General features: G+C 45.7%; 3 protein-coding genes across 7 annotated transcripts; 2 read left to right on the top strand and 1 right to left on the bottom strand.

Annotated features, from left to right (window-relative positions):
- Positions 1–348: 348 nt before the first annotated feature.
- On the bottom strand, positions 349–5,942 carry LOC310701568 (uncharacterized protein; the record flags this gene model as incomplete). Of its 2 annotated transcripts, none has more annotated exons than XM_083492680.1 (3): positions 349–1,755; positions 3,389–3,493; positions 5,300–5,942. In XM_083492680.1, the coding sequence occupies 3 exons, from the start codon at positions 5,940–5,942 to the stop codon at positions 989–991; spliced, it is 1,515 nt and encodes a 504-aa protein (XP_083348806.1). In that variant the 3' UTR covers positions 349–988. The 2 variants fall into 2 exon arrangements, with proteins under 2 accessions (XP_083348806.1, XP_083348805.1); XM_083492679.1 differs by having other exon boundaries at positions 3,389–3,515; positions 5,301–5,942.
- LOC310701564 (zinc finger protein 24-like) lies at positions 3,197–13,091 on the top strand (the record flags this gene model as incomplete). 4 transcript variants are annotated; one of them, XM_083492668.1, is made up of 4 exons in its annotated part: positions 3,197–3,329; positions 8,260–8,999; positions 10,127–10,256; positions 12,273–13,091. In XM_083492668.1, 3 exons carry the CDS (start codon positions 8,265–8,267, stop codon positions 12,860–12,862), a joined length of 1,455 nt encoding a protein of 484 aa, XP_083348794.1. In that variant the 3' UTR covers positions 12,863–13,091. The 4 variants fall into 4 exon arrangements, with proteins under 4 accessions (XP_083348794.1, XP_083348792.1, XP_083348795.1 ...); XM_083492666.1 differs by lacking the exon at positions 3,197–3,329 and adding an exon at positions 6,933–7,017; XM_083492667.1 differs by lacking the exon at positions 3,197–3,329 and adding an exon at positions 7,761–7,815.
- Positions 13,092–14,793: 1,702 nt separating this feature from the next.
- Positions 14,794–26,616, top strand: LOC310701122 (uncharacterized protein). Its single transcript, XM_083491433.1, has 4 exons — positions 14,794–14,868; positions 16,732–17,444; positions 20,997–21,075; positions 22,953–26,616. The coding sequence occupies exons 2-4, from the start codon at positions 16,737–16,739 to the stop codon at positions 24,974–24,976; spliced, it is 2,811 nt and encodes a 936-aa protein (XP_083347559.1). The 5' UTR covers positions 14,794–14,868; positions 16,732–16,736; the 3' UTR covers positions 24,977–26,616.
- Positions 26,617–27,946: the final 1,330 nt, after the last annotated feature.

Here is a 27,946-nt window from a genome sequence, read left to right as displayed (position 1 = left end):
AATGTTTGCAAGTTGTTTTAATTTACAGCTTTTCTAGGTGTAGAATGGAAGATTCCTTGCACCGTTTGTTTGTTTGTTTGTTTGTTTGTTTGTTTGTTTGTCTGCTCAATATTTGTTGTCTTTCCTAAACAAAGAGAGCAGAGTGGCCCTAATAGGGCAAGGCAATGCTGCTTGCTTGGGAGAAAACAAAGCGGGATAGGATCCCGCACTTCACAATACAAATTTGTGTGCGCACTTGTGTTCTGCTTTCTTTTTGCATCTGGGTCACAAAGGGAGAATATGTGACTTAGCGTATCAAAACCATTTCCACCATCCAAGGATTGGAATTGCCCAAAAAAGATGTCAGACTGTTTTTGTTTGCCACTACAGCGGCAAGACTTTTATTAGCCAAAAATTGGAAATCGCAAGAGATACCAACAATAGAAGATTGGCATATGAAGATGATGGGCTTTTTGGAGCTGGCCGACCCGACTGGAAGAATCTGTGATCAGAAAGAAGAGGAGACACAAGAGGACTGGAAGAATTTTAAAGAATATTTGGTTCAATATTCTAACGTAAGATTAAGGGAAATTTCTTGGAAGTAAGAATTAGGCTTAGGGGTAGAATAAGAATATGTTGTTAATAAACATTAAGGATTAAAATTTTAATAAAGGAGAAGAAGTTAGTAAATGTAAGAAGATAATATTATTAGAAATATCAATTTGGAGAACTGCTAAACAGGAGATATAATGAAATTCAGTTAGAGGGGATTCGAGGAAGTCAGTTATCAATGAAATGAAATTAGGATTTGGAAGTAAAAAATTCTTTTTTGTGTGTCTTTTCTATGTTGTTTTTGTGTGTTGTAATGTTTTTCTTCCTTTTTCTTTCTTTTTTTATGTGATAAATGTGAAAATCAATATTTAAAAAAAACAACCCCAAAACATTTCCGCCACCCTTAAGGCAAAAATATTTTATTTTACTCCAGCCTCTTAGAACGGAGTCTGGCTGCTTATGTGCCGGCGGGAATGATCTGATGTGCAAGAAGGTCCTGCCCGTCGCTGAAACTTTTCCCGCAGTGGATGTTCTGATGTCTAGTGAGGCTGGATTCGAAAGCAAAGCTTGCCCAGCAGAGCGGACACTTGAATCTTTTGTCCCTTGCATGGACCCTCTGGTGCCGGCTGAGACTTGACTTGTAGCTGAAGCTTTTCCCACAGTCCACACACTTGAAAGGTTCTTCCCCTGCATGGATTGTCTGATGAATAGCCAGATTCGAGCTCCGCCTGAAACTTTTCCCACATTCGACACACTTGTGTGGCTTCTTCCCACGGTGGAGCCTCTGGTGCCATGCAAAGTTCTGGCTGTGGTCAAAGCTCTTTCCGCGCTCGTGGGGCTTTCCCCCCGTGTGGATCTTCTGGTGCGCAATGAGGCTGGTGCTCCAGCGGAACCTCTTCCCGCAATCCGGGCACTTGTAGGGCTCCTCTCCCGTGTGGATTCTCTGATGTCGGAGAAGGTTTGACTTGCGGCTGAAGCCTTTTCCGCAAACACCGCAGGTGCTCTGCTTCTTCTCCAGCCGCGGTTTCGGATGGGCCGAGAGCTCGTAGAACGCTCCAAACTGGCTTAGCTGGCTGCCTACGGGTCTCTGGTCCCACATCTCCATTCGATTCACCCCCTCGAGGATGTCTTCTCGGTTCTCAGTGTCAGCTTCCTCCTCTCCGCTCTTAATTCCTCCCGACCACACCTCATGCGATTCCCAATCCTCAGTCCCCCAAGCATCATCTGTTGGAATAAGAATAAAATGAGTATGTACAGGTGTGCACGCGCATATGTTCAGAGCCACAGAATTGTAGAGCCAGAAGGGACCCAATGGTCATCTAGTCCAACCCCCTATGAAGCAGGAGTCACAGCTAAAGAACCCCTGGTCTCTCCTGGCAACAGCCATTCCAACCACCTACAGCAGAAGTCCCAGTAAAGGGAGAATGGATGCTAGGACCCTCGTACCTACGGGACCGCCTCTCCTGGTCTGCCCCACGGAGGACCTTAAGGTCCATATATAGCAACACCCTAGAGGTCTCGGGCCCTAAGGAAGTCAGATTAGCCTCAATCAGAGCCAGGGCCTTCTCAACACTGGCTCCGGCCTGGTGGAACGCTCTGTCTCATGAGACCAGGGCCCTGCGAGATCGGATTTCTTTCCACAGGGCCTGTAAGACAGAGTTGTTCCACCTGGCCTTTGGGTTGGAATCAACTTGATTCTCTCTCCCTCTTTCTTTTTTCCTCCTGTGATGGAACTCCTATTTGGGGACTTCCCTGGCTTTTTTCTGGCTCATGTAGGACCAGTCTGGATAGTTGGCCTTGGTGAAGACTTGACGTTTTCATCCCCCAAAAAACGTTTTTTATTTGAGTTTCCATTGAAATGAGGCTGCATTTTAATGTTTTAAAGTTTTTAAAGTTGTATTTCAATCAATTTGTTTTTATATTGGTTGTTAGCCGCCCTTGGCTGGGGAGAGTGGGGTATAAATAAAATTGTTTATTATTATTAAAACTTATGGAATATGCAAAAATGGCGAAACTAAGTGGAAGAATGAAAAAATCAAGCTAAAAAGACTTTTTATAAAAGAATGGAAATGGTTCATTGAATATTTACAGATAAATTGTAAACAGATAAAACCATTAGCAGGATTATTGTAATAACCTGCAGTTTTATAAGAGTAGATATTTACAGTAGATAATTAAAGGAACAAGTTAAATGAATTTGGATATGCAGAATTTAAAAAAATAAAGAAAAAACAAGGAACCGCAGAAAGAGGGGGAAGGAAGTCCAATTTTGAAATGTTAAATTGATTGTAAAACTAATGAAATGTATAAATTTGAAAAATATAAATAAAAAACTAAAAAAAGAAGAGAAGAGAAGAGAAGAGAAGAGAAGAGAAGAGAAGAGAAGAGAAGAGAAAGGAATCTGAGACACCAGCACTTTATGGCCTGTTCCAGCTGGTCTTAAAAACAGCTTTGTAACTAAGTTGTGTGTTGTCCTCTTCCCTCCTAAACCCTCTTCCTTTTGTGCCATGTCTTTCAGACTGTAAGCCTGAGGGCAGGGGCTGCAATGTTAATGATCTTTGTAGGACACTCTGGCAACCGCTGCCTGTCGTTTTTTTCATAGATTTGTAGAATCTTAAGAGTTGGAAGGGACCCGGTGGATCATTTAGTCCAACCCCCTGCAATGCAGGAATCTCAACTAGGAATCTCAATCTCCTCCTCCCTCCCAATCCCTCTTCCTTTTGTGCACTGTCTTTCGGATTCTCCCATTACAGATCTCTGTTAGCCACTCTGGGGACCCTTTTTTGCTGAAGAGAAAGGTAAATATCCTTCAGGTAAAGGAAATAAATATTTGAAATACCACACTACAAATGCTGACCCAGAGAAATGGCATAATCTCCGCTCTCCTGTTTGATCTCCCCACGGAGGAGCCCCTGTCCAGACTCAGATGACGCCTGTTCCTCTTCATCATCAGGAAATTTCAGGACTTGGGACAGGCCCGACACCTGAAATAGTAGTCACAGTTTTCAGTTTGTTTTGCAAAGGTCTCTGCCAGCTAAGAGAACACAGTCTGCGCTTCTTCACTGAATTTAAAAAACTTATTTTGCAACCTGAAACATACTCGGAGTTGAGCGTGGATTTCATGCTCTTTATTCAGCTCATAGTAGTGAGGAATGGAAGTTTCCCCAAACTGTCTGCTTTATATACATTATTTACACAATGGGCCCCACGTGATTGGCTAATTCCGGGATTCTCCTGTAGGCCAATCACATCCACCTGGAGTTGGATTGGGTGGTTCCTGCGGACCAATCAGACTGCTGCATTCTGAATCCTATTGTTCGAGGACCAATCAGACTGCTGCATTCTGAATCCTATCGTTCTAGGACCTATCAGACTGCTGCAATTTGGATCCTATTCAACTCAGTACATAACACCACCCAAGGCAGCTAAGAAAAAGACAATTCAAACAATTAAACCATTAAACCTCAAGATGTTTTGAGACTACAATTCCCATTATCCCTGACCACTGGTCCTGCTAGCTAGGGATCATGGGAGTTGTAGGCCAAAAACATCTGGAGGGCCAAGGTTGACGAAGCCTGCGTTAAGCAATTGATTTGTAGAAGTACATATTAGATACAAAAAAATAAATAATACAACGATAAATATCTGGGCAGAGATTCAAGTAAGTTGTGCATATAGAACAAGGTCCACTCACACAACAGGGCTGCCCCTGCCCCCCACAAGCCCGGTGTTGTGTACTGAGTTGAATAGGATCCAAACTGCAGCAGTCTGATTGGTCCTAGAACAATAGGATCCAGGATGCAGCAGTCTGATTGGTCCTAGAAAAATAGGATTCAGAATGTAGCAATCTGATTGGTCCTAGAACAATAGGATCCAGAATGCAGCAGTCTGATTGGTCCTAGAAAAATAGGATTCAGAATGTAGCAGTCTGATTGGTCCTAGAACAATAGGCTCCAGAATGCAGCAGTCTGATTGGTCCTAGAACAATAGGATCCAGGATGCAGCAGTCTGATTGGTCCTAGAAAAATAGGATTCAGAATGTAGCAATCTGATTGGTCCTAGAACAATAGGATCCAGAATGCAGCAGTCTGATTGGTCCTAGAAAAATAGGATTCAGAATGTAGCAGTCTGATTGGTCCTAGAACAATAGGCTCCAGAATGCAGCAGTCTGATTGGTCCTAGAACAATAGGATCCAGAATGCAGCAGTCTGATTGGTCCGCAGAAGCCACCCAATCCAACTCCAGGTGGAAGTGAATCCGCAACCTGATTGGCCCACAGGAGAATCCTGGAATTAGCCAATCACGTGGGGCCCATTGTGTAAATAATGCCTATAAAGCAGACATTTCGGAGGAACTTCCATTCCTCCTCACTGCTATGAGCTGAATAAAGAGCATGAAATCCACACTTGGCTCCGAGTATATTTCACCCCCCAAATCTGCTCTGGAGGGTTGAGGGAACCCCCTAAACTTGTAGGAGAATGGGGGGGGGGAGTTCTGCTGTGTGAACAGACTTTGTTCCGTACATGCACATCCCACTTAGTGCTAAGTTGAATTCCACCCTATATGCATAGCTTTTCATAGGATTGTAGAGTTGGAAGGGACCCCGAGGGTCATCTAGTCCAACCCCCTGCAATGCAGGAATCAGTTGCCCAGGTGGAACTCGAACCCACAACCCTGATATCAACAGTCTGGTGCTCTACCAGCAGAGCTATCCCAAGCTGTTCAGGTCACCTGGTCCACAGGGCCCAGGTGAGCACAACCTCTCTCACCTGTTCTTCCTCCGCCTCTCTTCGCCCCAGAAGGAGCTCCTCCGCCAGGGCCACCGCCTGGGCACAGGTCTCCGGGCCTCCTTCCTGGACCCAGCTCCGCATCTCCGGGGGCAGGACGGCCAGGAACTGCTCCAGGATCACCAGCTCCAGGATCTGCTCCTTGGTGTGCCTCTCGGGCTTCAGCCACCGGTGGCACAGGTACCAGAGGCGGCTGCAGACCTCATGGGGGCCCTCGGCCTCCTGGTAGCGGAACCGGCGGAAGCTCTGGCGCTGGGCCTCCGCACCGAGGGCAGCTGGGGAGCCAGCCCCCTGCTCTGCCATAACCTGCCGGCCAATCGACTGATGGGGAAGGAAGATTTTGCCACCACCCCACAGCACAGTCTGTGGGTCTCCCCGGTCCGACCCTGGGAACCGCGAGGCCTTCAGGAACGCCTGCCACTGGGCTTCCCAGTGCTGAGACAACACCCCCTCGGTCGGTCCCTGCTTCATCTGTTCCATGGTCCACCTCAGAAACTGCCCCATGGCGCCCGCTTGGCCTTCTTCCTCGCTCTCAGGGGTCAAGCCCATCTGAAGCCACTGCTCTAACGCAGCTGGGAACTGAAGGCAGGAGGCTGAGGGTTCCCCGGCTCCTGCTAGAGCCATTTCCGCTTGCAGGGAGGATTCGAACGCAGCTCTTTCCCTCACTAGTGTGCGGTGGGGCAGAGGACAGATGAGGACGGTGGGCCTGACCCTGGCCTTCCACCCAGAGCTATTTTTCTAGAAAAAGAGGGGCCGGAGCTCACCGTGAACTTGGAAAGGGGTCACCCACATTCCAAGGCATGACTATTGATCTCAGGGTCATGGGTTCGAGTTGGGTTGGACTAGATGACCCTCGGGGCCTTTCCAACTACAATTCTATGAATTCTATGCAGGGGGGACGGGGACTCCTTGCTGATACAATTCAGAAAGAGGGGGTGCCTGCTACTCTCAGGAACTTCGGAAGCTGCCTTTTACCGAGTCGGGCTACTGGCTTATTACTGTCAACTCTGACTGGCAGCAGCTGTCCAGAGTTTCAGGCAGGGAGTCTCTCTCCCAGCCCTGGCGATTCAACATGGGAATTTTCTGCATGCCAGAGAGCACATGCTCTACCCACTAGGCAGCACTTTCTGAACACGCACCTCATTCATTGCACCCCATGCACCAACCTCCTGGCAATGCAAAAAATAAATCTCAGCCAAGCAGCATTTTAGCTGCAAAGCCGGGCAAGGAAATGCATGGAAGGCTGTCCTCAGTCCCGCCCCACTCCTCCCCTCACATTTTTTCTTGCCTCGCTAGGAATTGAGCCGCGGCTGTTGATTTAACCATTAACCAGCCATCTACCTCTATATTGCCAGCACGGACTGGCAGCAGCTCCGTAGTTTTGCAGCCCTACCTAGAGATGCCGGGGATACATGCAAAGCAGACGCTCTGCCACTGATCTATGCCCCTTGCTGCTCTCCTGCAGCAATAAAAACCATTGCAAAAATAGCTCGCTGCTTCGGAGGCTGCTGGTCCTACTGCAAATTGTTCTGTTAGCTGCTGGGTCCGGTCTTTGCTCCTTCAAAGGGTTAAATCCACCGAGCTCCGTTTCTTAGAGCGGCCCAGGAAATTTGGATGGGGGAAGTAAACAATGAGGACAACTTCCTGGGTCTAAGCCCCGCCCTCCTCCTGGCATTAGACTCCTGCAGAAGACAGACAGGTGGGTGATTTAAGCCATAAGCTGAAAGCTAGGATCATTCATAGTGGCGTGGTGGAAGGGAATTAATTCATGCGATGCAATGCAAAATAGGGAGGGGAAACCATTTAAAAATAGTAGCCGGGCTCAGATTCATTCTACCAGAGCCAACCTTTCTCTAGATCATTTGGAAAAATGAAATGTGAGGATGCACATTTCTTTTTCTGAGTCTCGACAGGGGCTGTGGGCAGATGACCTGGGATACTCAAAATGGCACTTGCTCAAAAATCCCAGAGTGATCTGAGAGAGATTTCAATACCTGACAATACTTGAAAAATTAGCGCAAATTAAAACCAGGCGATTTTGAATAAATTTGAGTTACTGTACTATCATTAAAGGCAAAAATAAAAAATAAAAAGTCCCAGAGTGGCCACAGATCTAAAAATGTCAGTAACCTCTACTGCGTAGGAGGCAAATGATAATAATTTATTATAATAATTTATTATTTATACCCTGCCCATCTGGTTGAGTTTCCCCAGCCACTCTGGGGGCTTCCAATCAAGTGTTAAAAACAATACAGCATTAAATATTAAAAACTTCCCTAAACAGGGCTGCCTTCAGATGTCTTTAAAAGATAAGATAGCTGCTTATTTCCTTCACATCCGGTGGGAGGGCGTTCCACAGGGCAGGCGCCACTACCGAGAAGGCCCTCTCCCTAGTTCCCTGTAACCTCACTTCTCGCAATGAGAGAACCACCAGAAGGCCCTCGGCACTGGATCTCAATGTCCGGGCTGAACGATGGGGGTGGAGACACTCCTTCAGGTATACAGGACCAAGGCTCTTTAGGGCTTTAAAAGTCAGCACCAATGGTTTGAATTGTGCTCGGAAACGTACTGGAAGCCAATGCAGATCTCTCAGGACTGGTGTTATATAGTCCCGGCAGCCACTCCCAGTCACCAGTCTAGCTGCCGCATTCTGGATTAGTTGCAGTTTCCGGGTCACCTTCAAAGGTAGCCCCACGGAGAGCGCATTGCAAGTTGTCCAAACGGGAGATAACTAGAGCATATGCACCATTCTGGCAAGACAGTCCATGGGCAGGTAGGGTCTCAGCCTGCATACCAGATGGAGCTGGTAGACAGCCACCCTGGACACAGAATTAACCTGCTCCTCCATGGACAGCTGGGAGTCCAAAATGACTCCCAAACAATTCATCAGGAAACTTCTTACTGATCTGTAACCTACTTTATTGCTTTCCGACTTGAGCAGGAGAAATGGCCATGGAGGAACGGAGAACGCGGCTCGTCTGCCCAAGTTTCAAGGTCCCAGGAATCAAAATGGAGAAGCTGGACTCGGCAGGCCCTGGCCAACGAGAAGGAGCAGGAGGAATCCCTCACACCGTTGAGGCCAAGAGTCTGAAGGAGTTCCTTTGGTGGGCTGCTCCTCAGCAGATGAAGCGGGAGCCGGTTTGCTGGGATGCCCAGTGGCAGGACTTTCTGAAGGCTGTGCAGTTCCCTCGCTGTGGACAGATGGAGCCAGAGCTGGGGGAATCCACCCTGCAGGTGGACAACGGCAAGGCGTTGGTGGGCACTGCTGGGGGCAGCCCGTGGCTTCTGGAGGAGAGAGGGAGGTGGCTCTTGCCAAGGCCCGGCGGAAAAGCCCATCCGGCCTGCGTTCAAATGGCGGCCAGTGACCAACGGGACGAGGGGGATTTTGCCAGGACAGAGGCCAAGCGCCAGCGGTTCAGGCGCTTCCTCTATGAGGAGGCCGCGGGGCCGCAGGAGGCATGCGGGCGACTCCGGCAGCTGTGCCGTCTGTGGCTGGAGCCAGAGAGACGGTCCAAGGAGCAGGTCCTGGAGCTGGTGGTCCTGGAGCAGTTTCTGAGCATCCTCCCCCAGGAGATGCAGGGCTGGGTCCGCGGAGAGGAACCAGAGACCAGCTCCCAAGCAGCAGGACTGGCGGAGGATTTCTTGAGGAGGCATCTCAACGCTGAGAGGCTGGAGCGACAGGTGAGGAGCCAGAGGATAAGCTTAATGTCCTGTTTCTTCTTTCTTTCTCTCTTTTTAAATTTTTATTAGATGTTACAAAAAAAAGGAAAAGAAAAAAAGGAAATGGAAACAATACATAACCATACATAAAAACATACATAATTTTCCGGAATGCAGACTAGAAAAGAAGAAAGACGAAAAATGAAAGAAAGAAAGAAAGAAAAGAAAAAAAGAATGAAGAGAAAAAATACTTTTCATAATAATTCCAAATTCATACTTCAAACATTACAATATATAAATCCTAGTTAAAATATTATAAAAGACTTCCACCACATTCACCACACGGCTCTTGGTTATCTAATTCACCTTTACATCTGTTTCTTCTTTCTTCGGTATGTTGTATCTAATCGTTTGACAATTGTGAACAGTAATCAGCAAAACTGTTCCAGAAAAGAAGTTTGTAATATTCTGCCAGAAAACATCGCTTAGTGTAAAATGACAGTATTTCTTCTTTTAAAACCCCCTCAAAACTTACTTGAATTTGCTTTGCAGGAGGGATTGCAGAGCATAGCCATTGCGGCTAGTGGCCACTGATAGCTTTCTCCTCCATGAATCTGTCTAATCCTTTTTAAAGCCATCCAAGTTGGTGACTATTAATGTCTCCTGTGAGATTGAGTTCCGTAGTTTAAAGCAAATTTTTCTGCAAATAAGCACCGCGAAGATTGCACAGCCTGTCTTGCTGTTTACCCCAACACCCATGGGAAAGAATGTATGCTCTGGTTATCTCCCGCTTGGACTACTGCAATGCGCTCTACGTGGGGCTACCTTTGAAGGTGACCCAGAAACGACAACTAATCCAGAATGCGGCTGCCAGACTGGTGACTGGGAGCGGCCGCTGGGACCATATAACACTGCTCCTAAAAGATCTACATTGGCTCCCAATATATTTCCAAGCACAATTCAAAGTGTTGGTGCTGACCTTTAAAGCCCTAAATGGCCTCGACCCAGGCAAAGGGCCTTTTCGGTGTTTTAAGTATGTTTTAAAGCAGGGTTGTAATTTTTTCTTGATTTTGCTGCTTTATCTTTTCTAAGCGGCATATGGATTTTATGAACTAAATAAGCAAAAGAGACCCTCTCTGCTCTTTCAGAAACTGGAGGCCTACAAGGAAGTCATGGTGGACTTCCCCGAGAAGGAGGAGGTCCCGCCGTGCCTTGAGCAAAAAGGACGCCTCTTCGGGGAAGCCACGCAGGAGTGTACCGAGGGCAGCGTGCAACAAGGTCAGGCACTATTATTATTAATAATTTTATTTGTACCCAACCCATCTGACTGCCTTGCCCCAGCCTATCTGGGTGGCTTCCACCATATACGGAAACATAATTAAACATCATACATTAAAAACTTCCCTACAGACGTTGTCTAATCTCCTTGACATCTGATGGGAGGGTTTTCCACAGGATGGGCGCCACCACCGAGAAGGCCCTCTGCCTGGTTCCCTGCAACCTCACTTCTTGCAGGGAGGGAACTGCCAGAAGGCCCTTGGAGCTGGACCTCAGTGTGGGTTGAACGATGAGGGTGGAGACGCTCCTTCAGGTATACTGGGCCGAGGCCGTTTAGTGCTTTAAAGGTCAGCACCAACGGTTCGAATTGTTATCACATGGTGCTGATAACCCCAAGTTTGGGGGTTCGATACCTATATGGGCCACCTGTGCGGTTGGAGGTGCCCCGCTCTGCTTTAAACAGTAGCACAGAGTCTTAACAGCACCTCTATAATATTGTTATAGTTTTGTAACCATATGGACCTGGCGTTTCATGGCAAATTTAGCTTGTCCAAAACAGGCAGACAAACCAAACACTTCTGTCTTACACAGGAACATAGGAAGCTTCCTTATACTGAGTCAAATCATTGGACCACCAAGCTTAGTACTGTATACACTGACTGGCAGCAGCTGGGGGTGAGATTCCAGTAGGGGACTTTCCCAGCCCTAACTGGAGATTCTGAGTATTGAATCTGGGACCTTATTCCTCTGAGCTATGGTTCTACAGACTGTAAATGCCCCAGAAGGACCAGGTGCGCAGCCTGGGAGTCATTTTGGACTCACAGCTGTCCATGGAGGCGCAGGTCAATTCTGTGTCCAGGGCAGCTCTCCATCTGATACGCAGGCTGAGACCCTACCTGCCCGTGAACTGTCTCTCCAGAGTGGTGCATGCTCTGGTTATCTCTCGCTTGGACTACTGCAATGCGCTCTTCGTGGGGCTACCTTTGAAGGTCACCCGGAAACCGCAATTGATCCAGAATGCAACAGCCAGACTGGTGACTGGGAGTGGCCACCGAGACCACATAACACCGGTCCTGAAAGACCTACATTGGTTCCCAGTACATTTCCAAGCACAATTCAAAGTGTTGGTGCTCCTTTAAACACCTTCCAGTCCTTGTCTATCTTCTCTTTTGGGATCCATCCGATTTCCCCCATTGTTTTGGATATATTGTAATACTCCAATAATTTGGTGTTTAAAGGATATTTGCAAAATCATATTGAAAAATCAGAACTCCTATTAGAATAAATAAGTTCCGTTATAAATACTGAAATACTAGATAAGATGGATAACAATGTGTAATGGAAAAAGAAGCAGAAAGTTGGTTTAAAAGTGTGTGAAAGAAAGTAATAGAAGTGGAAAGAAATTGCAATTGAGTAGATTGGAAGTCTTAACACAAGGGTGGGGTGAGGGATGGTGGTGGGAAAATGTGTGGAATTGAGTGTGGGTATGTATGAATAGTTTTAAGGACTGTATGAAATGTCTGTTTGTTTGTATATTCGTAATATGTATGTACAGTGGTACCTCGGGTTACATACACTTCAGGTTACAGACGCTTCAGGTTACAGACTCCGCTAACTCAGAAATAGTACCTTGGGTTAAGAACTTTGCCTCAGGATGAGAACAGAAATCGCACGGCAGCAGTGCAGTGGCAGCGGGAGGCCCCATTAGCTAAAGTGGTGCTTCAGGTTAAGAACAGTTTCAGGTTAAGAGTGGACCTCCGGAACGAATTAAGTACTTAACCTGAGGTACCACTGTATTAATGTTGAATTATTTTAATAAAAAAATACAATGAAAAACACACAAAGTGTTGGTGCTGACCTTTAAATTATTATTATTATTATTATTATTATTATTATTATTATTATTATTATTATTATTATTATCATCCTCATCCTCATCATCACTAGGCTGAGTTTTAGTTTGTCTACTGCTGTGCAGTCTGTTACTCATTTCACCCTTTAAAAAATACGTTGCAGGTGTTGACCCCAAAGAAAAGCCAGAGAAGAATTGTGCAGAAAAGCAAAGGCAACCGGAACCCATTGAGAGCTCTTTGTGGGAAGCTCAAATCAACGCTGTGCAGATCCAGAGCCACGCGGGGGAATTCCTCGAAAGCAGAGGGAGAACCCGCGCAGGAGAGAAGCCGTACAAGTGCCCGGAGTGCGGGAAAAGCTTTCTGTACGGCTCGGATCTCATCAAGCATGAAAGGACGCACACCGGGGAGAAGCCGTTCGCCTGCGCAGACTGCGGGAAACGCTTCAATCAGAGCTCGCACCTCATATCCCACGAAAGGGTCCACACAGGAGAGAAGCCCTACAAGTGTCTGGCATGCGGGAAGAGCTTTGGTTGGCGGTCGGACCTTGTAAGACATCAGAGAATCCACACAGGGGAGAAGCCCTACATTTGCCCCGATTGTGGGAGGAGCTTTAGCGCCAGCTCAGACCTTACTAGGCATCAGAAAACCCACACAGGAGACAAATCCTACAAATGCGTGGCCTGCGGGAGAACGTTTAGCGGGCGATTGCAGGCTGCTAGTCACCAGAGACTCTGCACCAGGGGGAATTGCTGAAACCAGGAAAATGCCCATAGAAAAGGGCATTGCTGAAACCAGGAAAATGCCCATAGAAAAGGGCATTCTTGCGACTAGACAGTGAGCAGTCTTTTTGTGTGACAAGCGGGGTATATTTTGTCAAGGAAGAGTCCACAGTAGTCTGTGGTTTTCTCTGTTTCCTAGCAAAATTTTGTACGTTGAATCGAGATTTCTGGTGTGCTTAATAAAGATGACTTAAAGAAAAAAAGCTTTCTTTGCTGAAGTTTTCAACAGAACAATAACATTCCAATGAAATCCTGGAACCCGTTAGAAGGACCTGTCTTTTAGAAGAGGGCAGGGACTTGAAACATCACCCACACAATGCTTTGTAATGTGTAAATTAAAGCTCAGTTGCTGCCATTTGTAGACTTATTTGTAGACACCGGTCCTGAAAGACCTACATTGGCTCCCAGCATGTTTCCAAGCACAATTCCAAGTGTTGGTGCTGACCTTGAAAGCCCTCAACGGCCTCGGCCCTGTATACCTGAAGGAGCGTCTCCACACCCATCATTCGGCCTGGACATGAGTCTGACCAAACTGCAGGAGGCAGTGGAAGACAGGAGTGCCCAGTGTGCTTCTGGTCCACGGGGTCACAAAGAGTAGGACATGACTAAACGACTAAACAACAACAAATAAATTCATAATAATAGTAATACAGTGGTACCTCGGGTTAAGTACCGTATTTTTCGCCCTATAGGATGCACTTCTTCCCCTCCAAAAATGAAGGGGAAATCTGTGTGCGTCCTATGGGGCGAATGCAGGCTTTCGCTGAAGCTTGGAGAGCGAGAGGGGTCGGTGCGCACCGACCCCTCTCGCTCTCCAGGCTTCAGGAAGACATCCACAGCCTAGGCAGCCCTGCGGGAGGTCCGGCAGTGATGTCGAGGCTGCGGATAGCAGCCTGCTGCCCAGCGCGAGGGGCGCCCTGAAGCAGAGCGCCCCCCGCGCCAGGCAGACATCCGCAGCGTGGGGAGCCTTGCAGGAGTTCCCCGCAAGACTCCCCACGCTGCGGATAGCAGCCTGCCACCCCGCAGGGGGGGCGCCCTGATGCAGAGCACCCCTCGCGCAGGGCAGACATCGGCCAGCCCCACAAGCTCGGGGGACAGCAGGGAGGCGCAGCGCCGCCATCCCGGTGTTCCTCGACCTGGTTCTGTTTCCTCGACCTGCTTTTGGGGGGGGGGAAATAAAGGGAATTTCCCCCCCTTTATTTCCCCTCAAAAAAACTAGGTGCGTCCTATGGGACGGAGCGTCCTATGGGACGAAAAATACGGTACTTAATTCATTCCGGAGGTCCATTCTTAACCTGAAAATGTTCTTAACCTGAAGCACCACTTTAGCTAATGGGGCCTCCCGCTGCCGCCACCGCATGATTTCTGTTCTCATCCTGAAGCAAAGTTCTTAACCTGAGGTAATATTTCTGGGTTAGCAGAGTCTGTAACCTGAAGTGTATGTAACCTGAAGCGTATGTAACCCAAGGCACCACTGTAATGATAATAAATAAATAAATAAATAAATATGCAAACAAACAAACAAAAATAAAATAAAAACAATTTCCAGAGGGGTGTCATGTTCTCTCTCGCAGCAAATTCAGAATATTGTGGCATCTATTTCCCCCTGGCACAAGCTCTCAGCCCCACTATCCTCACTTGTCCCCCCCCAAAAAAAGCTCATGCTATAATAAATGATCCTCCGACTGTTCAGTTCCACAAGACTCTAGAAAGAAATGCATAAGATTGAAAAAGGAAACAGAAACAGTCAGGAGGAGAGAAAAAAAGGCGATTTGCTGCTTTACAGACAGAGATGGGAGAAAGAAAGCGGGCCACTTGCAATCAGCAGAGTCCTAGAGTGGCCCCAAACCATAAAGGTCATAGAGTTGGGGTTGCCCACTGTTCCGGTTTCCGGTTTCGCGCCGGGGCAGAGCGTTGAGCTCCGTTTCCGGGAGCGATATTGCCAGTTGCAGAGCGCGCGGGAAGAGCGGTGGCGACCCGGTAGGTGAGTTGCAGAGAGGATAGTTCCGTAATAATAATAATTATTATTATTTTAGTTATTTATTATTATTATTTATTTATTTATTTATTTTTATTATTATTATATTATTATTTTATTTATTTATTAATAACAGCAATAAAAATAAGAATTTCTGGCAATAATAAGAATAAGAGAGAGATGAGCAGGTATCTGTTCCTATGTGCCAGCAAAGCCCCACTGAATTCAACGGGGCTGGCTCCCTAGAGAGGCCGCTTAAGATTGCTGCCACGTGTTTACCCAGAAGTAAGGCCCCGTGGGATTCAATGGGGATCCTTCCCAAGTAAGGGTTGCAGGTTATAATCCTGTACCCGCTTATCTGGGAATAAGCCCCCATTGAACTTTGTGGGGCTCGCCTCTGAGCGGACATGTAGAGAATTGGGCTCGAAATTTAGAAACTGGGGGGATGTTTACCCCCCGCCATATCGACTGGGGAGATCTCCTCTATTCCTAAACTGATCCTAAAAGGATCCCCCTTTTTGGTTTCCTAAATCGATTGGGTCTAGATTTGGGGTGTCGTGTTTTCCATTTCCCAAAGGAGCTGGGAAGCGTCCCACGTTAATGTTAGCTTGTATCCTGGCATGTAGATTTTTTAAGTCTCTTCTCTCTGTGACTTTTAACTTATTTTAAACTGTTTTTTTCCGTTCTGTTGTAATTGTTGTAACCTGTCCTGTGACCTTGGAGTGGAGGGCAGGTAATAATAAATTATGGGCCCTACTCAAGGTGGGCCCATTAAGTTAGTCATGTCTATTAAGTTGCCTATCTGGAGGGTGTTCAGTTGGTGGGGGGCTGTTCTAAAAGCACATACCCCCCCCCAAAAAAAACAGATTCCTTGACAGATTCCTGTATCTACAATTCAGTGTTTACTTGGCAGTTTTTATTTTTATTATTTTTATCATTATTGATTGAATTAAACTTGTTGAGTTCAGTGGGGCTATTTGTTTAGAATTTTCAGTCCCTGCAAAAGCAAACATTTAGTCTCCACTAAATTACTTGCCTATGATACTCAAACACAAAAATATTTAAACATATTATTTTCTTTTTTATATAAGAATATATAATAGATAAAAATGTAAAATTCACTAAAAAATATTTTTAAAAGACAACAAAGTTTAGTTGAAGCTTTAGTTTTACCCAAATAGCAAGTTCTAACTGCCATGCTGAGTTGTGGATCTGCTGTTTACAAATAAATACAGTGCACCCTCTGGATACGAACTTAATTCGCCCCAGGGGTCCATACTTACCCTGAAAAGTCCGTATCCAGAGGCACCGCTTCTGCACATATGTGCGGCACGATAGAGCACTTCTGCGAAGTGCGCAGAGTATTTTTACAGATGCGCGCGCAGCGAAACCCGGAAGTGTTTGCCGCGTTTGCAACCTGAAATTACGTTACCTGAAGGTAACATAACCGGAGGTACCATTGTACAGTCATATCTCGGGTTACAGACGTTTCAGGTTGCATTTCTTCAGGCTACGGACTGCCAAAACCCGGAAGTACCAGAACTGGTTAATTCCAGGTTTCAGCAGTTGTAGAAGCGCCGAATCGTAACCTGTGCGTGTGCAGATTCCACACTGATCACGTTCGCAACTTGAGCATCCACTGTACATCTACTGGGGGAAATTGTTTAAATGTTTAATAAAAACAAAAAATCTCGAGTGAGAACCACTGTAACCTTTGTTTGAGGAGCCATTTGGCACCCAGCTTACCTGTATATTTCTGAGTTTCTGACACTGGTGTTGCCTTCCCTGTGGCATCTGAAATGCCACTCTGGGATTCGAGACTTGGTGGATGGATCTCATTGGTGCTGCTGTGTTTATTTTCTTAGATCCAATGATGGTTGAACAAGAGGGCGCGGATTGCAAGCCAATGATGGATGATGGAGAAGGAAGCCAGTCTTTTGAAGCAATGTGTTCCCTCGGAAGCTCGGGAGATTGGCTTAATGTGAAGGAGGAACCTCAAGAGAATTCAACCCAGCTATGGGAAACACAGTGGCAACAGTACTTGAATACAGTGGAGCTTCCTCCCTCGGGAGCCCCGCAGGAACCCACCCCGTGGGACGATGCGCCGACCTTCCTGGCCTCCTTCGAGCAAGTGGCTGAAGCCTACCGGTGGCCCAAGGAAGAGTGGGCAGCCCGGCTCCTGCCTGCGCTGGGTGGCGAAGCCGAGCAGGCCTTTAAAAGCCTGGAGGGCCCAGACAGAGAGGATTATGGGAAGGTAAAGGCCGCCATTTTGCAAGGAGACACCATGAGCAGGGAGAAGCACCGCCAGCACTTCCGGTGTTTCAGCTACCAGGAGGCCGAAGGGCCCAGAGGCGCCTACACCCGGCTGCAGGAGCTTTGCTACCGGTGGCTGAAAGTCGAGAGGCACTCCAAGGAGGAGATTCTGGAGCTGCTGATCCTGGAGCAGTTCCTGGCTGTCCTGCCGCCAGAGATGCAGAGTTGGATGAAGGAGCACTGCCTCGAGAGCAGCACCCATGCCGTGTCCCTGGCCGAGGATTTCCTGATCAGGCACCTGGTGCCCGAGAGAAGAGAAGAGCAGGTAAGAGAGAGCTGAATCAAGGACAAAATCGGTCTCTGCCTTTAAAATGGGCCTTAACTCCCAAGTGGACAATTTCCATAGTGCTTAGAAATACCGTAGTTTTCGCTCCATAACACGCGTTTTTTTCCCTCCTAGAAAGTAAGGGGAAATGTCTGTGCGTGTTATGGAGCGAATGCTTCCCTCCTCCGGGTTTCCAGCGGGAGAAGAGCCGCTGAATGGGGAGGAGAGAGGGACAGAGTGCCTGCTTCTTTAAAGGAGCAAAGCGGGAGGGGAGAGGAGCCGCTTACATGAGTGTAAGCGGCTCCTGTCCGGTTGGCTCCTTTAAAGCAAGCAGGTTCTGCTTCTCTCCCTCCTCCCCACTCAGCAGCTCTTCTCCCGCTTTGCTGGAAATAGCAGGAAAGATTTTCAGCTCGCTAAGGGGGGGGGGGAGAGAAGCAGAGCCTGCTTGCTTTAAAGGAGCAAAGTGGGAGAGGAGCCGCTTACACGAGTGTAAGCGGCTCCTGTCCGGTTGGCTCCTTTAAAGCAAGCTGGCTCTCTGTATCTCTCTCCTCCCACTTTGCTGGAAATAGCAGGCAAGATTTTCAGTCTCCTCCCGCTTTGCTTTTCAGCTCGCTACAGCAAAGTTTTTCAGCTCGCTAAGGAGGGAGAAAAGCAGAACCTGCTTGCTTTAAAGGAGCCTACTGGCAGGCTCCTTTAAAACAAGCAGGCTCTCTGTCCCTTCAGCAAAGTTTTTCAGCTTGCTAAGGGGGGGGGGAGGGAGAGAAGCAGAGCCTGCTCCATGCGTGCTCCTTGTCCCTTGAGTGCTTTTCCTTCCCTCCCCACTTAAAACGTGGTTACAAAGCACAGATCCACATGGATCCTCAGGATTTTTGCACTGGGTCACCCCAAATTCACCATCAGATCACATAGCATGTCCATGGCTACAGTTTGTACCAAAAAAATCATGCACCCACTGTTACCTGGGGCTGCAGTGGTGCAAAAACATGGTTACAAACATGGATCCTCAGGATTTTTGCATTGGGCTACCCCAAACTCACTGTCAGATCACATGTCTGTGGCCATAGCATGAACCACAAAAATCATACATCCACTGTTTCGTTTAGAATTTTTTTTTCTTGTTTTCCTCCTCTAAAAACTACATGCGTGTTATTGGTCGGGTGCGTGTTATCGAGCGAAAAATACAGTAACTCGGATCTTGTTAAAAGAAAATCTGTTAAAAATGATGTATAGATGGTACCACACACCAATTAAATTGACAAAGATGTATAAAACAGGAGAAAAGAATTGCTGGAAGTGTGGGGTGAAAGAAGGTAGCTTCTTTCACATGTGGTGGTCATGTGACAAGGTGAAAACTTATTGGGAAAGTATAATGAATTAAAGAAGAGATTTTGGTATACATTTTTGAAAAAAACAGAGGCATTCTTGTTGGGAATGGTGGGAGAGGACATTGATAAGAAGGACCAGAAATTGTTTTTATATGCGGCGGCGAGGTTACTGCTGGCTCAGGTGTGGAAACAGCAACAAATGCCAACAGTAGAAGAGTGGCAGTACAAGGTCATGGAATATGCAGAAATAGCCAAATGGGGAAAATTCAACAGCAGGGCGATGAAACATTTCAAAAAGAATGGGAAAAATTTATGGCATATATAGGATAAGGTGAAATAGTGAAGCCAGTAGAGTGGAAATAAACCTCATAATGGGAAAATAAAAAGAAATTTTATTGGACATTAATGATAATATGAACTAAAACATAAAATGTAAACAAGGTAATTAACAGTATTTGTAAATGAACATAGACAGACAACAAGTTTTGTACATAGAGAAAGATTTATTTGTATACAGACACTGTATGGATAAAGATGGAAGAAGAAGAATGATATACAAAATGGGTAAAGACAATGCGAAAAAGTTAGAGACGATATAAAAAAGCTGGAAGCAGGAAGGAGGGAAGTCAGCTGTTAGGAGCAAGTATAAATGTAATATGTGTATATATAGTATGTAATTAAAAAACTAATAAAGAATATCATGGAGGGGATAGAAATAACTCGGGTCTCAAATATTTGAAAGACCACCTCTTTTCCTACAGACCTCCCCGGGTGTTAAGATAAGGAGAGAAAGCCCTCTTGGTAGCTCCACCACCCTCAGAATTTGGGGTGGTGGTGGTCTGGGAATGGGCACTTTTGCTCTACAGCCTTTGTTGTACAGTCGCACCTTGGTTTTTGAACAGCTCAGTTCTCAAACATTTTGGCTCCCAAACGCCGCAAACCTGGAAGTGAGTGTTGCAGGTTGCGAACTACAGTGCTACCTCTGGTTGCGAACGGGATCCATTCCGGAGGCCCGTTCGCCACCTGAAAGGAACGCAACCCGTGTCTGCGTGGGTCGCAATTCGCCGCTTCTGCGCATGTGCGTGACATCATTTTGCGGGTCTGCACATGCGTGAGCGGCGAAAGCAGGAAGTAACCCTTTCTGATACTTCCGGGTCGTACCCCAGGACGCAACCTGAAAACACTCAACCTGAAGCAAACGTAACATGAGGCGTGCCTGTATTTGTGGAAGCCAAACGTCTTCCGCGGCTTATGATTGGCTGCAGGAGCTTCCTGCAGCCAATTGGAAGCTGCACCTTGGTTTTCAAACATTTTGGAAATTGAACGGACTTCCAGAATGGATTCCGCTCGAGAACCAAGGTGCGACTGTATCCTGAAGCTGCACCTTGGTGCTGGGACCTGCCTTTGGAATGATCTCACCTGGTGCTGGTTCAGTCAGCTTAAAAAAATGTCAGAGAGCCAGTGTGGTTAGCGTGGGAGTGAGAAGACCTGAGTTCAAATTCCCGTTTAGCTCAGCTGCCGTCTTGATCTCTTGTAGCCTGTGCTACCTCACAGGGTTGTGACAGGGAGAACATTGGATCAGTGCATTGTGGTGAGGGTGGACCTCCCCGATGTATTTGTGATTAGTGAACAAAGCTAAAATTTAAAGGTAACTTAAATAAATTTGCTAAATTGAACCCACAGGGCAGCAGATTTCCCCCCGGCAAATCCACATCACTGGAGATGACTTTTTAAAAATCTCATACATTTTTACTGCAATTTCCACAAATGTTTATACTCTGCGGCCTGCGCTTCCTCCCAGAAGTGCTCAGGGTAGCAAACACAGTCATGTTAAAGCAGTAAGATTAAAATACCTGTTAAAAACATCTAAAAACAGCAACACACACAGAAATGTAAAGCTGGTGTACAACAACAACAAAGATGGAACCAAATCACATGTCAGCCTGCCAAAACAGAAAAGTTATGTAGATTTTCCAGAAAACTTCCGCTGGATTCCCCAGGAAAAAATCCTAACTTGGTGATTTAGCAGGTTTATTTAAGCAGCTTTTACAGGTGATTTAGCAGGTTTATTTAAGCGACTTTTACATTTCAGTTTCCTCCACTGAAAGTGAACCATGTTACATTTCCATACTGTGCAAATATCTCTAATAGGTGCTAAATGATCGAGGGGAATGGTTCTGTTAAGACACGACCCCCCTGCCTGATGGGTTTTGCATTATTCTTGTAGGTGGCTGCGCTCCCAGAGGAAGGATCTGTGAATCTTCAGGAGACAGAGAGTGAATCATGGGAGGATGACACTGACATTGGTAAGAATTCCTTCAACCAGAGTTTCTTTCTGCAAGCGTTTGGGCTTTCCCCCACAAGGCTGTGGATACTTTCCTCTTTGTATGTGGCTGTTTTGGCCGCAGCGGAATGGCACGCTCAGCCTGATCGTTAGAAATAGAAGGAAATGGTTACAGAGGTTAGCAGGCACAACTTGGATAATGCTATCCACCAGCCAACAAATTCAAACTTAAGTTGGGTAAGAATCTTTTTTTAAAAAATCTGAAACACTTCTAAATATCTTAAGTAGATGAAATACAGTTTTGATCCAGTGTAAAGACACATTCAAAACAGATAAAATTGCAAAGCGTCATGCATAAAAATAAAAGAATAGGATTTTTAAAATTTAAATCGGATTTTTAAAATAAAATGCTTTTGGAGGAAACATCTTTCTAAAGATAGTTTTCTATTTAAGTTACATTATAGTCCAAAGGCTATTGTTCAGGAAATAAGGGTTTGTTTTAAATTTTTCATGTGTGCTAAAACTCAGTCTTAAGGTTTTGTTTTTTAAAAAATGTTTAACCACATCAGTTAACAAACATGGATACATATGCTATAATGTTATTGCTATAGTTAAATAAATTGTTTAAATTGTTATTAAGGAAATGATTGTTTTTCTCCTTCCAGTAAAGCACAGCAGAAAAGTTGTCCAAATATAAACAGTTAACTTAGTAAACCTCAATATAATTTCATAATTATCTGTCTATGTATTTCTAATAGTATAACCAAATCTGTAATTTTTGATATAACTGTAGAAACTACTCTGAAAATTTATTATTCCAAAAGTGAAACCTTCATCTGGTTGTAAATATTAAGATTATACCAGCAAGAATGAATCTTTCTGTAAAAAAAGAGAAGGGAAAAAAAAGATTTACATTAAGTCTTACTGACTAATGATTTAAATCAAATCCACCCTGTTGGAAAGAAAGTACAATAACAATCTGACCTTTCTATTCAGGTCAAAGCTTGAAGAAAATCCTTATAGAATCAAAACGTAACCGTGAAATTTGTCAAAGGCCAATAGTCAAAATACAGTGGTACCTCTGGTTGCGAACGGGATCTGTTCCGGAGGCCCGTTCGCAACATGAGCAGAACGCAACCTGCGCCTGCGTGTTTCGCCGCTTCTGCGCATGCGCGTGGTGTCATTTTGAGCGTCTGCGCATGTGCGAGTGGCAAAACCCGGAAGTAACCCTTTCCGGTACTTCCAGGTGGCCACAGAACGTAACCTGAAAAGATTTAACCTGAAGGAAATGTAACAAGAGGTGTGACTGTAGATAAAACTACAAAGATGAGAGTTAGTAATTATTTACTGTTACCTACATCGGCTCCCAGTATGTTTCCGAGCACAATTCAAAGTGTTGGTGCTGACCTTTAAAGCCCTAAATGGCCTCGGTCCAGTATATCTGAAGGAGCGTCTCCACCCCCATCGTTCTACCCAGACACTGAGGTCCAGCACCGAGGGCCTTCTGGCGGTTCCCTCACTGCGACAAGCCAAGTTACAGGGAACCAGGCAGGGGGCCTTCTCGGTAGTGGTGCCCTCCCTGTGGAATGCCCTCCCACCAGATGTCAAAGAGAAAAACAACTACCAGACTTTTAGAAGACATCTGAAGGCAGCCCTGTTTAGGGAAGCTTTTAATGTTTGATGTATTACAGTGTTTTAATATATTTTTTTTGGAAGCCGCCCAGAGTGGCTGGGGAAGCCCAGCCAGATGGGCGGGGTATAAATAATAATTTAGTATTATTATTATTGTTGTTGTTGTTGTTGTTTCTGGCAAGTCTTAGGTAGACAGAAAATGTGCCCTTCATCATTCTCTTGGTCCATGTAAACGCTTAACAGGAGAACTCTTTGTCATTTCAACAGATCTTGGGTCAGCGCAGGAAGATGGACGCGAGAATTATCTGCCTGAAGAGAATGGGCAAGAGAACCATCCACCTGAGATGGGGCCATGGGGTGTGTCGGCAGAGAAAGCCAAGGACAACAGACCCCAGTATTGGAAGGAGGGAGACGTCTTGGAGAATAGTCACAGAGCGGAACGGCAGCAGGTGATCTACCTGAGGAAAGATGAGCAAAGATCTGTTCTTTGTGAGAAGGTTGGCAGGGAAGCAAGTATAACTGTGATCTACCAGGGAACCATCAATGGCAAGAGAAGTGGGAAGGCCTCCCGCACTCGGGGGAAACTGCACAAATGTTCCCACTGTGAGAAAACCTTTAGTTGCCCAACACACCTGAGAAAACACCTGATGCTGCATTCGGCTGAGAAGCCCCTTAAAAATATTGGAAGAGACCACGCTGGAGAGGAACCCTATAAATGCACAGATTGTGGAGAGAGTTTCTCACAGAGCTCATCTCTTGACAGCCACAGAAAGGAGGTGCACCAGGAAATGAAATCTGCCACCCTGCGGAAAAATGTATTTGGTGGGCAGAAGGGATACCACGCATGCCCCGAGTGCGGGAAAACATTCTTCAAGCCATCACAGCTGAAAATACATAAACGTCTCCACTCTGGAGAGAAACCCTATCGGTGTATGGATTGCGGAGAGTGTTTCATGTGGCAGTCAGGTTATATTCGCCATGGGAAGGTGTGTCGCCAGCGAAAGAAATTGACCCTCCCCCTGCTAAAAGAATCTAGTGGACAAGGGAGATCCTATCCGTGCCCTGAGAGTGCGGAAACGTTTGACAGGCCATCGCGCCTAATAAGACGCCAAGTTGTTCACACTGGAGAGAAACCTTATAAACGTGCTGATTGTGGGATGTGCCTCACCCAAAGCTCATCTCTTGACTGTCATAGAAAACGGATTCACCGGGGAAAGAGACTGGTCCCTCTTCTGAAAAAACTACCCAGCACGCGACCCTCCCGATGCTGTGAGTGTGGAAGAAGGTTCAGCAAGGCTTCGCACCTCCTAAGACATTGCCTCCGCACTGGAGAGGGGATCTACAAATGCGCTGACTGTGGCGAGTGTTTCTCACGGAGCTCCTGTCTTGCCAGTCACAGCAAGGAGATGCATCAGGAAATGAAATCTTCCCCCCTCCAGAACAACATATCTGGTGGGCAGGAGAAAGGTCACCCATGCCCGGAGTGCGGGAAAATATGCTCCCACTCGTCAGTGCTAAAAGCACATCAGCGGATTCACACTGGAGAGAAACCCTATCAGTGTACCGATTGCGGGGAGCGTTTCATGTGGGGTTCATCTCTTTCCCGTCATAGGCAGAAGGCTCACCAGGGACAGAAAGTGGCCCCCCTTTTGCACAAAGTATCCAGCGGACAAGGGAAATCATGCCCGTGTCCCGAGTGTGGGCTAGAGTGCAGGTGGATATCGCAGCTAATAAGACATCAGCGCACCCACACTGGAGAGAAACCCTTCAGGTGCCCCGATTGTGGAAAGTGTTTCAGATGGAATTCGTATCTTGCTTGGCATAGGAGAAACTGTCATGGGGGAATGAAATTGGTCCGCGATGTGCAAGCGGGGGCCTCCCCAGAACCTGAGCATGGGAAAACACTCAGCAAGACGTCCCACCTCATGAGACGTCAAGAGATCCACACCGAGAAGAGCCGCCACAGCTGCACCGACTGCGGGAAAAATTTTGGTCGAGCGTCACACCTCATGAGACACCAGAGAATCCACACAGAGAAGCAGCACAAATGCTCCGACTGCGGGAAATGTTTTGGTCAAGAGTTGCACCTTGCAAGTCACCAGAGAATCCACACGGGAGAGAAGAGGCACAAATGCCCCGACTGCGGGAAAGGTTTTGATCGAGTGTCACGCCTCGAAAGACACCAGAAAATCTGGATGGGAAAGAAGTTTTACAAATGCTCTGAATGTGAGGAGAGTTTTTTTTGCAGGGCCAGCCTTGCGAAACACAAGACGTCTCACTCTGAATTGTAGGCCTTCGAGAATGAGTCTGAGCAACTTAACAGGGGGGATCACCACAGAAAAGGCCTTCCCCCCCACTGCTGACTTCCAAATCTCCTGGCTCATTTCGATTTGTTTAGTTTAATCAGACAAAATGCCAACTTGTTTACTAGCCTATTGGTAAAAAGACTGTAATATAGTTCCGAAATGTATTCATTTAGACCAGGTCGGTTTCTGACCCAATCCACAAACGTTGAATTTAGTCTGTTACATAAAGTAACATAAAATTCCTTCTCTCTTTAGAGTAAGCTTTTGATAACAAATTTGTAACTTTCAAAGCATCAAAATACGAGAGGGAAATTCATAGGTGTGGTGCCTTGATTATATGCTAACAATGTGGTTAAGCAAATTATTGAAAAATCAGCAATGTTTTGGACTTTCCAGAGAACAACAAAAAAGTAACTCATTTGACACCACTTTCAGTAAACAACAGTGTCATAGGAGTGCTTATCCCTAAAAACGTCTCATAATGATTTTTTAAATCCTTTTTAAATAAATGTTAAGTAATGTTGGGAGTGGTGGTGGGAATTTTTTTTCAGTATGGCACGGCTAGGAAGAGCAGCTGCCATAAAATTGTTAGACCCAAATTCATATCAATTTAAAGTTCTGCTCACTGAAATTCCGAAAGCTAAACTTGTGGCAGAATTTATTCAATTCATTTATATGGGGGGGGGGGGGGGAATCAAGATTTACAGCCAAAGTTATCTACAGCATTTGTAAGGCCTTTCAAAATTATCAGTTGCGGTGATGACGACAAAAAACAATGGATTGAAATGGAAAAACAACTAAATACCTTTAAACAAAATTAGAGCAAATTAATTTATCTCCACTAGAGAATTTACGACCCTTTCCTAAAATGTACCTTTAAATTTTGGATTGAAAAACTGAATGTGGGGACACTTAATTCATCCCAGGCATTTATCATCCTCTCTTTTTATAGCTCTGTTAAGTGTCATCAATCTGTCAATTGAGAAAGGAACTATATCTAGCATAATAAATACCTTCATAATTAAAATCCGGCCAACAATTAAAAAAAGAAAATATCAGGCACTCCTGGTATAATATACACCAAATTCTCCATTTTGGGACACACACACCCCATCGTGAAACGCAGGCTAATATGGAAATTAATGAATATGGAAATGCTAATTACACAGTGTAAGAACCCAGTTTCTTAAGGGACCTAGTTTCCAATACTTATATGGGCTATCAAACTGTTATAGAGTAGAAAAAACTCAGATCCAAAAACTCACACCCCTTTTTTATATACAAATTTGTTTAAAGAAAAGAGGGAGGGAGCGAGGGAGCCAGATAATTAGCTCACATGCACAGCACAATAAACATCAGTGCATCCATCTTAATTTACACATACATTGATAATACGTGCTCCAAATGTTCAAATCACTCACCAAACGAGGTTGGCGTACATAGAGTTAGTGTTTCTGTGACTTTGATTGGAGTTAACCTGCTTTGCAGCCGCTGCATATGTTTCCCCCAGTACAATTTATTCTTTGTAAAATGCATTTTCTGACGCACTCTTTATTTGTCTGTTCAGCTCCTTAAGGTGCTGATCTCCTACTTTACAAGCTTCCAATAAATATTGAGAAACAATAGCAACTGTCTGGTGTTTTGTTACGATCCAATTACTCCCCCGCTCCCCCAGCAATTTAGTATTACCATTAAATGTTTTCATCTCCTACCTTTCTCCCCGTGTGGAATTCAAGGCAGCTTCCGACGTTTAAAAGCATTATAAAATGCAATAATGTAATAAAAGCAAACTGGTTAAGAACAAAAGCTGAAATACAGCAGAACACATTTAGAACCTGCAATTAAAACATAGTTTGCCCTGATAGTAGACCGGATCTTTTGCCCAGCGTGTGACTCAAACCCATGACCCTGAGATTCTTATGCTCTACTGTCTGAGCTGGGAAGGGGCTCACTGTCTTAGTGCATGAGCAGGTTCATATAGGGAGATACGATCTCTCAGGTAGCCTGGGACCATAAATGGACACAGACAAGTATTGTAATTGAGAATATTGCCATTGGGCGCCCATTGGTAAATAGCATCTTGCCCTCAGTAAAGGCTATTTGTAAAAAAATTCTCCCTCTGTTCCCATCAGCTGATCTTGTGTACAAAATCCCACATGCGAACCACATCTTCACATCAGGGTGACCCCATAAAGTCAATTTCCCAGGAGCTTCGTTAACTGAACCCCTGCATTTTGTAGAGCCGCCCCAAACCTGAGTGGGTGATGCAGCCAACAAGGGTTCATAATTAACACCCAAAAATCCCAACAGGACCCAAATTTTCAGGATTCGCAGTTAATGAGGCTGTGAAATAAGTGGCCTAGCTCCTTTCTTTCTTTGACATGTCTAGAACCCAGAGCCACCTCTGCAGATGAGGCAACTTGTGTGATATACGAGGTGGACAATTATCCCAAATAAACATCTGAAATAATGCAGTAATACGGCTTCTCCTCGCCTTCATTTCCCACCAACTCTTATTCAAAGGCACATACTTCCTCTGACTGGAAAGCTTAATCCTCCATTAATCTGTTTAATCCTCTTACATCAGTGGCTATTGCTGTTCCCTGTGGCCGCAAGTTCCAAAGTTTAGCACTGCTGTGTGAAGTACTTTCTTTTGTCCTAAATCCCAAACGTAACCTTTCCGACACATGGGAATTGTTGCATCTCACTCGATCACTTTGGTTGTCGTTTTCTGAGCCTTTTACACAATATATTTTTTTAAGGCAAGATGACCAGAACTCTACACAATGTTCCAAGTCCGGTTACTTTCCTGGATGTCATCTAGACTACCTAAGGCCCGTGGGCCAGATGCGGCCCTATCACCTTCACAATCTGGCCCACGGATGGTCCGGGAATCAGCGTGTTTTTACATGAATAGAATGTGTGGTTTTATTTAAAATGCATCTCTGGGTTATT

Source organism: Podarcis liolepis (assembly GCF_965112155.1).
Source record: "Podarcis liolepis genome assembly, chromosome: 2".
Taxonomy (NCBI): Eukaryota; Metazoa; Chordata; class Lepidosauria; order Squamata; family Lacertidae; genus Podarcis; species Podarcis liolepis.
This window is presented reverse-complemented; position numbering and strand designations above follow the sequence as displayed.